We start from the raw sequence: 13,849 nt of genomic DNA on the forward strand, positions 1-13,849 counted from the left end.
CACCAAAGTACATAAACACATATATATAGACATACAAATACAGAATATACAAGTTTATTTTCTTAACTGATGTTTTGACTAAATGAAAAACTATCATCACGTAATGTACCCTTTCAGTGTCTTAATTTTTCACTATCATTTATTACTTGGTTTAAATAAAATTTTCAGGTGGCTTTCCAAAGCATGTCTTACCTGCACAGTTACTTCTGAGATCAAGGATGTATCATGCACCAACATCTGATCTGGACCTTCCTCTGGTAGAGGGGGCAATTTAGGCATTAGGTAATCTGGCAAGAATAACTTATCTTTAATATAAAGCGTATTTTCTGCTTTAACTGAATCACATTACCAAAGGCAAGCTTCATGTTTAAAGTTCAAATGTAAGGCATTCTAAGACAAACAAGTACAATTTAAAATAATACTTCTTACATAATTCTTGTATTTTACTAAACATCTTACCACTTGTTTGTAGTAAAAATATACTTACATAAAACCAGGTTACTAAATACACCAACCAAGAAATATATCTTACCTGACCATGGATCAAATGTGTCCATAATGTCATCAACAGTGGGTTGAAGCTGTAGAAGACCAGGCTGAATTAAGTCTGCAATTCCAGCCTTGGCAGCTATCGGACAAAAATCATAAATTTCAACATTGAGTAACTTTTAAGAACAAGTTTCAGTCCTTCCATATTTTTTTAATGATAAAAAGAACAAGATATAAAGATAAAATGCTAGTAGATTTATTATAAAAATAACTGCTTTACTTTTAATATTAATTTTATAAAATTATTGGTGAAGAATCAATCACAGTTTTTAGAACAACATTCCTTAATTTCCTGTGTCACCACAGAAGCTAAATCAAAACTGTTCATTACACACAGCAGTCTCAGTACTATATTGTTTAGACTACCTATTACTCTTTAATTCTATATAAAAACAAAATTATTTTGTGCAAAAAAACTCATATTCTTTAAAAAATCTGAAATGTTATAATTTTTCTACACAGTAAATGTATTTCCGATAGATACTTACCTCTCTCACATAATAGCATTTTTCTTTCAGTGCTGTCCTCTATATGTACGTATATTTTTGCTCACCACTAGTCTTGACACTTCCACCTACCCCATGCTTAATGTGGTTCTGCTGAATCTTTGCACGCAAATAAGCATGCAGCAACCCTCCATCAATTGGAGCATAACACACTCTCCTGATGCAGCTGGCTCCCTCTACAAAGTTTAACACAATCTTAACTTCAAGATTAGGCACAAAATAAGCACCAGAAGTGGGGAAAGAGGGTGGGAAATGTCAGCAGAGGTAAGTATGTCTCGGAAATACATTTTCTGTGCAGGAAAATTATAACTTCTGATATAATACCTTACCTCCGTTCAGGTAATAGCTAAAATCCCACATTGATTAGGTGGAGGAACCAGTGCAAAATCACCTAGATGATCCTCCTTCAGAATGCATCTAAAGAGAATGACAGTGTAGCTAATTAGGTAGTGAAGAGGCACAAACAATATGTGCCCCAGACATAGTGAAGGTAAGAATCAACTCTAGCCTCAAACTATCCAAACTGGGAAAGAAGCATCCCATCTCTAGTAGAAAAAGTGTCCTCAACTATCTGTATTTGAGCTGTAAATGGGAGGTCAACTCCAGTACAAAACCAGAGGATCCAGGATTGGTTCACCCAGTCCCCAGAAGAAGGAGGTCCTCAACCAACTGAAACCAGACATGAACATTGTGTAGAATGGTTAGGGCACATCAGACTGTAATCAAGAAATCAACTCTATCCAAAACTAGAAAAAATGGAAAAGAATCAGCCAGCCCACAGTAGGAAGGAGGTCCTTGACCATCACCTCAGGCTCAGGAACCAGAAGGGAAAGAGTAAATCCATAATGTGTGCATATACAATATGACCAACACCCATTCCCCAAGATCTTAAATCCAGACGATGGTAGGAAGATGGAATGCAATGTGGAGGTTCAACCTAATCTTCAAAATGATGCGGCATTAAGAATATATCGTCCCACCTGCAGTAGAAAGAGGGTTCCAGCTCACTTACATGTGAGGACATATATTGGCTGGTCCAGCTCTAATCCAACACCATACCACCCAGGAACTCACATCCAGGTGACGGTAGAGTTAGAGGTCCCAACCACAGGGGTGAACTGCATTTTGATGGATCATGTTCAGTCTATGACCAGGCAACACTGGGTATTTTACTTTTGGTACTCTGCTGGAAGAAGCCTCTACACCATCTACACTGGCAGAACATCACTGCCTTATTCTGAACTGAGTGGGATTGGGCACGCTCAGGAGGAAGCCTCCATGCTCCACCACAAGGAGCTGGTAAGTGGTAAGGACTACTATACTCCACTGGAAGAAGAGGGGGAGAAATGCAGCACCAGAGAAAGTGCAATTGGTGACCACAAAAACCCTATTCTTAAAAGCAGGCCATTCCTGAATTATTCAATCAAAGAAGTGGCAGCAACAAACAGCAAACACCTTCTTCTTTACTCATGCTAGTCCATGAGTGTATGGTGCGAGATAGATACATTTATGATGCAAAACACTGCAAAGAAGAACCAACAAGCAGTCTTGCAGAACATCCCATCTTAAAAGTGAACATAATAGACCTTAAAGGCTGTATTAGTTTAGACTTAATAATTAGTATACCTGGAGAAGCACCATGTCATCACATAGTGGGATCCAATATAGAAAATGTCATGGCCTGCAAGGGAAATATAGAAATATAAAACACCAACTCACAGTTGAACTGATGTGTGGAGTATGGAAACTGGTGGTATGCAGTATCCAAATGAGGAGATCATGGCCACATCATGCAGGTAATGGGAGATGAATGTGATCTGTGTGGTCCACATCTTAGCCTGGATGATGTCTTCCAAAGGATAACAGGGATGAAAAGCAAGGAAAAAAGGTAAGGTACTGTATTTGATGAAATGAAACCTGAAAAACAATGGGAACCAGGAAACTGTGAAGAATAAGCCAATCTGATAAGGCAGATGAAATATCTACTTGAGAAAAAGGGTTCCAGGGCATGAATAAATGGAAATCATGAAAGGAAGCCATGTGGGCAATATAACATCTGAGAACTTGCACAGGAAATAGAAGTCTGTCCAGATTTGAATAGGAATACAAATTGAAAAAGGAAGGTAGGGAGACTGATGTAAAGGAGTTGTTGCCTTCATGATCCATCCACATTTTAGGTTGAAAACAGCAATCTGGATACCAGAGAACATAGGCATGTTGGTAAAGAACATATAACCTTTGAAAACCACAAACAAAAGGGAGCCAGGAACAGGTTTTGAGAGATAATGATAATGGGAACAGGTAGCCAAGGGTTCAAATTGGTTTTGTGTAAACTCATGCAGACAAGTATATGGGTGCCAATCCAGAAGGATTATAGGATGAGGAGGGTGAAGGATTTGGAAGAACCACAACAAAAGAGAAATGGAAGGGTAGGAAAACATCCTGCAGTAAAGGAAAAAAAAATGGAAGGTACTGGATAAGTCTGCTCGATATCCAGCAATGGTAGATATGAAAGAACCATTGTTGAACAGCCAGGAAAAATAAAAAATGAGGTATAATTGAACAGGAAGGAGAGTAATCATGGCATAGAGACCAATGATGAAATATACACCAATTTCTCTGACATACCATGAGGCAAAAAGGATATACAGAATGGGAAAGGAAGGAATGTACACATGTGGATAGTCCAAGCTGTTTTGCAAGGAACCAGACAAATTCCACATGTGAAGTCGAAGCGTAGCGATGGCAGGATAAAATAAGATCTACTGAGGTTGATGAAGGAGGGATTGGGAAAGATGAAATAATAAAAGAGGTGCTATTAGAAGGTATAAGGACTGGGAAGCAAGGGTGAGTTGCCCAGAAAGGTGTTATCAAGAGAACACGACACAAAGTGGCCTGGATGATGGATAAAATCATGGATGGAGACAGATAGGAGGGGACACAAATAGATAAACACATGTCCAATCTTGACCGAAGGCATCTATCAATAAATCCAAAGGATGAGGGACTGGAAACCCAAAAAGCAGGATAATTAGGTATTGAAATGGGCAGTAAAAATGTCTAAAGGTATAGAACCTCACTGACTGTAAAACATCTGGAAAACTTGGGAAATGAGGATCACACCATGAGAAGGATCTTGTCAAGATAAGCTAATCGAGCCGCAATGAGATCCAACAGACCTGGAACATGACATGCAACCAAGCATATGTGATATAAATGTGGCTAGAAAAGTAGTTCTAACATTCGGAAACACAGTTAACACGAACAGGTTTGACCTTGTCAAATATAGACAACAGGTAAATTGTCAGAATGGATCAAGACCAACTTACCTCGCACTAAAGGTAGGAAATGAGGAAAAGTAAAAGGTAGGAAAAGCACAACATATGGCAAAAAACTCTAAGATGTTTATGTTCACTGCAGTTTCAACAAAAGACCAATGATCCGAAAATTCCAGAGAATCCATACTTTCTCCCAACCCATAAAAAGCAGGTGGGAGAAGTTGTTGTATTGTCTCTGTTAAACCACCAGATGAAATTGACTTGATGTACAGGAGAGAGATCAATACAGGAGTCCAGGGGTTCCCAAGCAAGGTTACATTGACTTTGCAGCACCCATTGAAGGGTGCGAATGGAGCATAACCCAATGGTAGTAGGGATTCAGTTGAAGCCAATGTCCCCCAAAAAGGAAAAAACCTCTCCTGCAGGCAGAGTATGAGGTGACTGGGCTTGGAAAACCATGCACATCATTAACCCTAAACAAAAAAGATAACTGATCCCAACTAAGGAAGAAATTGAAAAAAAAAATTCCAGGTAGAAGAGGTATTGCGCAGAGAAAAGGAAGAATACCCCATCAACGTGTTCCAATCTTGCCAGAATACACAAAATAGTCGTCTGTACCATTGGCAGTGTAGGATTTGGCAATAGGTAAGAAAAACTCCAAACAAAAAGAAGAAGTGTTGTTGAGTAGACACCACCTTTGAATGCAATAAACTGGTGAGATCTCCAAAATTAATCTAAGTAAAAAGGCACCAATTGTAGGGCACATAAGTAGAATGTGGGTAGGTGCCCATCAAGTTCAATTCTTCCACCACCCCCAATGCAATTACACCAGAAAATTAGTCAGCATGGACCCATACCTGAAGGAAGAAAAACCAGGTATTCAAGGGAAAGAGCCAAAGATAGGAGGAATGGAAAGGAATAATATGAAACAGGGGATACAAATTAAAGTTATCATTTTCCTAAACTGAAAATGTATTTCCAAACATACTTACCTCTGCTGACACTAATAGCTATTTCTCTATCTTCATCTTTGCCATCTAACGTTGTGTTCACTTGCTCCAGTCTTTATATACCCCACTCGACTGCCCTTGGGAATATCTAATTTGCAAAACTTTATGCCAGCCTTCAAACGCCCTCTAAGCAGGTACTGTATAAAAGCACTGTATGCAGACAATAAAATCTTGACAAAGCACGAGCATTCAGACTATCATTTTGTGATTTATGTATTCTTAGTTTTCATTTTCTCATAATTGGGAACTCTTTTTTTGTTATCCATAGATATATTTCGTTGAATTTGTTTTTTTTTTCTTACAAATATATTACAAAAAGAAAAAATTGGATATTAATACCCATGTTATGGTTTCAGGCACGGATGCTACTCAGCCTTTGTCTATTCCACCTTTGTTATCTAGTAATGGTCAGTAGTGGGGGGGGGGGGATTACATACCTGTGACACTATCTCGGAAGGCTGAGGACATTCTGGAAGCATCCACAGGTGGAAATTCAAGATCGCTACAGCAAAGGAAGGAGGTAGAAAAGAAATTATCCAAATCATTTTAATATTGCCCAGATTCAGCAGCCAAAGAAATTACAGATCTGGGCTTGGAAGAAACAACTAGCAGCGTGATGGACTCCAACTTCCTTAAAAAAAACTATGACCTCCTCAGTCGACAATGTAAGGCCTTTAGCCTGAGACAGAGCAAGTTAAAGTGTTGTAATATTTGGCACCACAGACGTAGTGGTAGTAATATGGAAATTATAATTCATGTTCAAAAGGAATAAACTACTGTTAGTCTATAACTACAGAAACAGATAAAAACGTTCAATAAACATCACCAAAAATGTTAAATTAAAGTACAAGCACAAATGACAATTTTAACACATCTTAACACTACTGTGCCAAATCAAGAAGTGAAGATCATATTAACCTGTACAGAGGAAGCCAGCTACACCAGGAGAGTGTGTCATGTTCCTATTGATGAAGGGTTGCCACATGCTTATTTGTATTTGTAGATGCAACAGAAGCATGTTAAACGTGGGGAAGGTGGGAGTTTCAAGGCTAGTGGTGAGAAAAAAATTTGCACATATAGAGAGAAACCACTAAATGAGAAAGGTTATTATGTGAGAAGAGGTAAGGTATCATACTGGAACTTACCTTAGCTTATTTCTTTATGTGTCACAAACTGGAACTATGTGTATAAATATTCTTAAATGTGTCATTCTGTAATAGTTGCAACACAATATATTTCTCTGAGAAAGAGATTATTGAAAATATATACTGTGTTAATTATGATATGGTATTGTCTTTGTTCAGAAAATGTGTGTGTGTGTTCAAGAATCTCTCTCAAACAAAAATCAAACTACATATTCAAGAACTTCTCTCAGACAAATACAACACTGCCATAACTAAGACTGAATTATATATATTCAAGATACTGACAAAGACAAGACTGTTTAGTTACTAACACTGAACAATATTTTAAGATTCTCTCTCAGACAAATGTTTGGTGATTGACACTGAACAATATATTAAAGAATCTCCCTCATAAAAAAAGCACCTTTGTGTCATAATTAACACAAATAATAAACTAGAGAATACCACACACAAAGCACAATTGTGTTATGAGTGACAAATTAAAAAAACTCTCACAGACAAAGACAACACTGTCATAAATCTAAGGATCAACAATATTTCAAGAATCTCTCTCACACAAAAGCTACACTATGCAGTAAATAATACTGAATAATATATTAAAGAATCTCACTCATATAAATGCAACACTATGTAGGAACTAATAATGAATGGTACATTCAATAACTTCTTTCAGACAACAGCAATACCATGTCTGTTATACCAAACATGAACATCTCATTCCATACGCTACGATTAATGGAAAACTACTTCACACCTCAGATTTTTTGGACAAAGGAAACAACATATACATAATAGTTTACACACTTTTTTGAACAAGAAAATATTGCAGCTGTCACTACCTCTAAGAAATGTTCCCTAAACGCTTCAACACAAAAACAGCATCATATCCATCACAAAAAGTGAACTACTTATTTTAAAAATTCTCTTTCTCTATAAACAGCAGTTTTGTGTTCACAAATCAAGCAGTATCATCTTCTATCCATCAAGAAAAAAGCCACACATTCTAGGCTTATCCATACAAAATTATCTTACTTAAAATCACATATCGCATTTACTATACAAAATGTTTATAAAGTTTACTAATACAATGAAGTAAAAACTATGCAATTTGTGGATGAGAAAAGATAATATTTCAAGAGTATAGATCTCTCAAACCAGTGACCACTTAAAAGCACAAGCTCTAGACCCATATATTAGGAACTTACCAATCTCTCGAGGATTAGGAAAGTCAAAAGGCTGATTAGGGATAAGGCTGCTAAACAAAGTATCACTAAATGCATCCATCAGAAAGTCATCATCCATCAAACAAAGAGGACCTTCTTGGGTTCGTGATGGCCATTTGCCATCAAGGTCCATAGCTTCCTTTGCTGTCTAACAGAAAAAGTAATAATAATTCTTTTTTTTTATTAAATTTACATGTAAAAGAAACTAAACAAAAAATGCTTTACAGCATTTTCCTATATTATTGTGACATTCAATGCCTTAATGTTAACACCTTTAAACATTGTATAAGATATAACAGTTTTTCACATTCTTCTTTAAATACTACATATCACTTACTTTGAGTATCAGATGAATTACTAAATATGAAAGTAATGTATTTTAAAAGCATTCAAAATGAATTGAGATGGATTTGATGATTGTTTAGTCTTAATGAAATTGCATTGATAATGGTTGTAACAAACAATATTCTATTCTTAAACCCATAGTTAAGTGAAATCATTATACTGTACTTGTTTGTTTGTTTAGATTTTTCATGTAAAGCTACACAAAATCTGTCTGCACAAGCCATGCTTAATAGTTTTAAACTGATATTCTAGAAGAAAGGTGGTTAATCAACACCACCCACCACCATGTCATGGGTTACTCTAATCAAACAGTGGGATTTTACTGTCACTTTTGTAATGCACCCATGGTCCCAAGTTGCAGAACTCAGCTTTGCAGCAATGGGATGGAAACAATAAATCCTTGGATTTGCAATTTATCATGCTAACAACTAGGTCAGGTCTGGCCCATTTTAGATTTTGTTTAGTAACCAGTGAATAAGTAAGTTTGAGTTTGTCTACATACACTCAGAAATGGAGGTAGAAACAAATGGCAGAATTAGTACACCATCTTGATTCACTGTGTTTCATGCTTGTGTTTTTCAGTGTGTGTGTGTGTGTGTATCTGACAAACTAACAATCCTTAAAAATTACCAAAATCCTACAACAAAAACTTATTCACAAGTATCTATATAAATATAATAGTGCTGTCTGTTGTACGTCCATATAACTACTTTGCAGGGTGTGGATGGATCTTAACCAAAATTGGTATGGAGGTTCATTAGGTCCATGCGGGGGTACGTACAAATTTTCAATTTTGCATTTTTTGCTATTACTTTGCCACTTGTAGATGGACCTTCACCAAATTTGGAATGGAGGTTCACTGGATCCATGGAGAGATACATATAAATTTTCAGTTTTGCATTTTGCAGTTTTATGGGTGTTTTTGCATTTTTAACCACTATCTGTGGATGGATCTTCACGAAATGTAGTATGGAAGTTCACTGGATCCATGGGTAGATACATACAAATTTTGAATTTTGCAGTTTTTATGGCCATTTTTTCATTTTTTTACCACTACTTTGCTCCCTGTTAATGGATCTTCACCAAATTTGACATGAAGATTTGTTGGGTCCCTGGGGAGATACATGCAAATTTTGGTTTCACATTTTGTGTTTTGCAGTTTTTATGAGCATTTTTGCATTTTTTACAATTACATATAAGGGAAACAACTTTTCATGTCCTAATATAACCTTTCATTAATCTAGAATTTGCATAACTTCCATCCAGGGGATGTGTACTCCAGCTAGTAGTATAATTATGGGTTTTTGATTATGAGCATTATGACAACATAGATCTTTAATTACATAGCTATCATACACAATCCCTTGGTTTTTCTAATTAACAAGTAACTAAAGCTTCAACATATCAACTTTGCAAGTCATGTTTGTTTGTTTCATTTAACCCTTGTATTACTGATGCTTTTTATATGATTTGTAAACCAACTTTTGAAACTATTTATGCACCAAATCACTCATGAGTCTCCGAGTTTGTCAGTCACAGGATCCCTAATAACATACGAGTTACACAAAGAAAATTAAGCAAAAAACCCATAAATACTGTAGTTACTCTTACTAATTACTGTATTTTACATATAAAATGAGTAATTTCACCCAATTTTATGGTCAGTTCTTTACAATGTTTGTTATAAACAAAAAAAAGTATTCTTTATTGAAGTGAATAGTATAAAAACAAGTTTGTAATTTGATAGTTAAACAGCATATATTTATTAAACACTACCAAATTTTCATTACAGTTTGGCCTACAAGATAGTTCTGTTTATTCAAACAAATTATATCCTTTAAAAAATATAAATACCTAACAATTACAACATATAAAGTTAATTTTTTAACTACAGTTTATATAAAATACACTTAATGAAGTATACTAATGGTTAATTTACTTAAAAACTAATAAACAGTCTGTTTACAACTGTTAACATTGTCCAAACAAGATTGGAAAAATGGCCAATCTGGTAAGAGTACAGTATTTTTATCACTGAAACCTGGAAATGGTTTGTAGAATACAGGAATATCATGCCAGATTTTCTTTTTTAATACCTTAATTACTGGTAGACTCCATAAAAAAACATCCGTTTGGCTATGATTATGGTTATATTAAAGTTCCATTCAAATCAAAAATTAATGAAACCATAATGAAAGTATATAAACCTACTGAAATAAACATTTGTGAACTTTTACTTTTTACAGTTGTGTATGAACAGATATTACAATAAACAAATGAGCAAGATTTTAATAATTTAAATTTAAAACTTTTCTTTGCCAATTCACTGATCAGTCAAAGCCACCAAGAAGTTTGAACAAGAGCCTTATTTGTAGTTCATTCATCAAAGTGTGATGCCTTCAACTAAGAAAGATTGGGGCTACTGGTTATGTTTTCTCCACATGCTTGATGTGCCAAAAGACAATCTATTTAGTTTTAATTAGATCAGTAGGAAGGAACTCAAGAGCCAACTTTTATAATTAAATTTTCCTATTTTTATTAAACCAATATCCTTTTTTTTGAAAAAAAAAAAATCTGGCAGTTAAAAAAGGGATATTTTTTTGTTTTCAAATATAAAAAAATAAAAATCCAGAAGGAACATTTCTACTACAGAAATAAAAGCACCATTTTTCCAGTCCTGGGTCCAAATGTTAGAGAAAAACTTGTGTTACTCCTTACTGTATCAGAAAAATCCAACTGAGTTGAGTGAATCTTTTCCTTGCAGAATATTCTCCACTTTTTGTACTCTGCAGCAACTGTGCTTAGCTTTCTTTTCCAGTATTTACCTTCCATTACAATAGCCTAAAGACAAAAGCAAGCATTTATTTATTCAGTGCTAATAGTATTTATATACATTAAACATTCAATCAGTACTGACAGTATTTCTATAAAATAAACACTTAAAGTATTCTGACAATGTTTCTGAACTTCTGAAGTTAACATTTCCAATAGAATCTCACTCCATTCGCATCTAGCTTTCACAATTCAATACTGACCTCTATAGGCCAATTTTTTTGCTCACAACTAATATTGAGACTCCAACTTAATCTCATGTTTCCAGGTGATATTGTTGCGTTCATGCAAGCAAATGAGCATGTGACAACCCTCTACCAACAGAAGTGCAACACTTTCTCCTAGTGCAGCAGGCTCCCTCTGTATTGATTGTAAAATCATCACTTTGAAATTGGCAACAAAGTAAGATGCACTAGAAGTGGGGAGGAAGAGTTGGAAGTTTGAAAGGAGGTGAGAGAAAACAGTGTAATGAGTGACCATGAAAATCCTATTTTTAAAAGGAGGCTAGCACTAGATTTTAACCTAGGCATGAAGGATGGGCAGGATTTCATTGCCTGCTTTACTCATGCTAGTCCATGAGTGGGTGTGGTCTGGATCAGGTCTTGTTTAGGAAAATAAGAAGTGCAAGGATACCTCAAGTCGTTTTGTGGAACACCCCATTTCAAGGGTAAGTGCCATATTGAGCCAAGATTTTGGTTATGTATATTCTGGCAGGCAACACTTGCCACTCAGTGGTATCCTGTAAGGGACTAGAAAGCTCTTTAAAAAGAGGGTAGGAAAAATAGAATAACTTACCCAGTCAGAGATGGTATGATGTGTGACGAATAGTAACCAGAGGCAGTCTTTAGCTGAAAAGGCCACTCTGGAAAAGGGATCCTGAGAGAGGTTCCACTGATTGTGTAGAATCCATAGTAAAAAATGCATATGAGCATGACCTAATGAGATAGGGGGTTCAAAGGAAGCCTAAGTCCTCAACAGATAGAGAACCTCTTGTGCAAGAAGAGAAGGAGAGAACAGAACTGTGAAAATCAACACATGGTCCACAAACACAGCAGGGAAGATGGTACCCTGCTGAGATGAGAAGTTAAGAACATACAAATTAATCAGATACTAGATGGGTGTTAGATGAGACTTCTCCAGCTTAACTAGCCAACCCAGATGAGCTGCCTCCTAAAAATGTTTGTTTGTTTGTTTTGAATTTCATGCAAAGATACACAAGAGCTATCAGCGCTAGCCATCCCTAATTTAGCAATGTAAGATTAGAAGGCAGCTAGTCATCACCACCCACCGCCAACTCTTGGGCTACTCTTTTACCAATGAAAAGTGGGATTGACCATCACTTATAATGCCCCCACAGCTAAAAAGGTGAGCATGTTTGGTGTGACAGGGATTCAAACTCATGACCAGCAGGTTGAGAGTCGAGCTCCCTAACCACCAAGCCATGCCGGGCCACCTTCCAAAGAAGGAGAAGAGTATGGTCAGAGAAGTCCTGATGGGATGGAACTAAAAGAAGCCAGTTGTCTGGTGGAATCTCAAATGGTGGAATCTCAATCCCAAGCCATGAATATATTGATCAAAGGTATGCCAGGCCAAAAGGAAATGACAAACAGATGGCAATAAAATCCCTTTCAATAGCATCCTTGGCCAAAAGGTCCAACACCACCTCAAAATGAAGGGTAAAGCCAATGGATAGAACCTGTAGCCACAAAAGGAATCCATAGATCCACAAATAGGGTCAAATGGACCCCCACTATTCCTGCATCCAGAAGACAGTCACCAATGAGACTGTTGGCACTGAAGCTCATGGATAGTAGAAAAATGGATGGGAGAAGAGGAATGGGATGGAAGAACAGGTAGCAGAAAGAAGGAAGAGTAAAAAATAATAAAAAATAGGATAGAGTGGAAAATGGTAATAAACCTGAGAAGAAAAGTCATGGAAGAACACAGAATGTAGAGGCAGATCCATGTCTCTACTGGAACAATTATTTGAAAGTTTAGGCAGTGCAAAAAGACTGCCTAAAATCCACATCTATCTGTCTATCTAAACTTGGAAGTAATTAAGGTTTTAAATCAAACAAGCCCCTAAGGAGCTTATTAGACAACCAGGGGTGCTCAGAAACACTTGTTTCTCTTCAGCCCCACACACAAAATTAACGTTTTAATTTCTACTTGGGATTGAGAAATAATATGAACCTCATAGTAGGTATGATAGGTGGCAATAGTTAGATTTATGACTGATTATTTGAAAGCATGTAAGGTGACAGGAATTAATAAATTATTACTAACTTAGTGAAATACTATCTGATTAGATGCCTGATGCAGCACTCAGGAAAAGCCGCAAATTCCTAAAATCCACATCCTCATGGACAGGAATTAAAGAAGCAGAGAAGTCAATTTCAAGGCCTGAAAAAGGCCCACACCACATGCAATAGCCATCACATCTCCTGACAGAGAAGCACCCAACACCATTGTAGTAGTCTATCTAAAGTGAACAAAGCCCAAATGTTCAACACTAGACAGCATGGAAATTACCACCTCTGTGAAATTCATGTTGTGGAAGATAAGAGCCACAAAGTCTACAGAGGTAGAATTATTTGAAAATAAAAACAAAATATATTTCCACAAAAGATGGTTTTGTAGCTACTTCAACCAAATGCCGATGTTCAGAAATCTCACATAAGCAAAAAAAGACATGTCTTAACACAAGTGCCAAATCAAGAAGTGCTGACTGAACAATCAGTATAAAGGAAGCCACTGTGCTAGGAGGCAGTGTTGCACTCCTATTGGTGTATGGTTGTTGCATGCTCATTTGCATGCAACAATACAGTATTATCACATGGAAACAAATAACATTAGGTGGGAGCCTCAAGGCTAGTGGCAAGTAAAAAAAAAAAAGTCTGCAAATACCATATTTTTCGGAATATGAGACACACCCTTATTTTGAAGACAAAATGTTTTGGG

At 36.3% G+C, this 13,849-nt stretch overlaps 1 protein-coding gene across 4 annotated transcripts in view; it reads right to left on the reverse strand.

Annotated features, from left to right (window-relative positions):
- The window catches only part of LOC106478697 (carbohydrate-responsive element-binding protein-like), a 123,819-nt gene that overhangs the window by 62,621 nt on the left and 47,349 nt on the right, over positions 1 to 13,849 (reverse strand). For all 4 annotated transcript variants that reach the window (XM_022382353.1, XM_022382352.1, XM_013939259.2 and 1 more), the window contains exons 4-7: positions 10,775 to 10,897; positions 7,694 to 7,859; positions 533 to 628; positions 193 to 287 (exon numbers count right to left, since the gene is read on the reverse strand). In XM_022382353.1, the coding sequence (XP_022238061.1) occupies positions 193 to 287; positions 533 to 628; positions 7,694 to 7,859; positions 10,775 to 10,897 (480 nt within the window). The remainder of the gene's footprint in view (positions 1 to 192; positions 288 to 532; positions 629 to 7,693; positions 7,860 to 10,774; positions 10,898 to 13,849) is intronic.

Source organism: Limulus polyphemus, unplaced genomic scaffold, assembly GCF_000517525.1.
Source record: "Limulus polyphemus unplaced genomic scaffold, Limulus_polyphemus-2.1.2 Scaffold242, whole genome shotgun sequence".
NCBI lineage: Eukaryota > Metazoa > Arthropoda > Merostomata > Xiphosura > Limulidae > Limulus > Limulus polyphemus.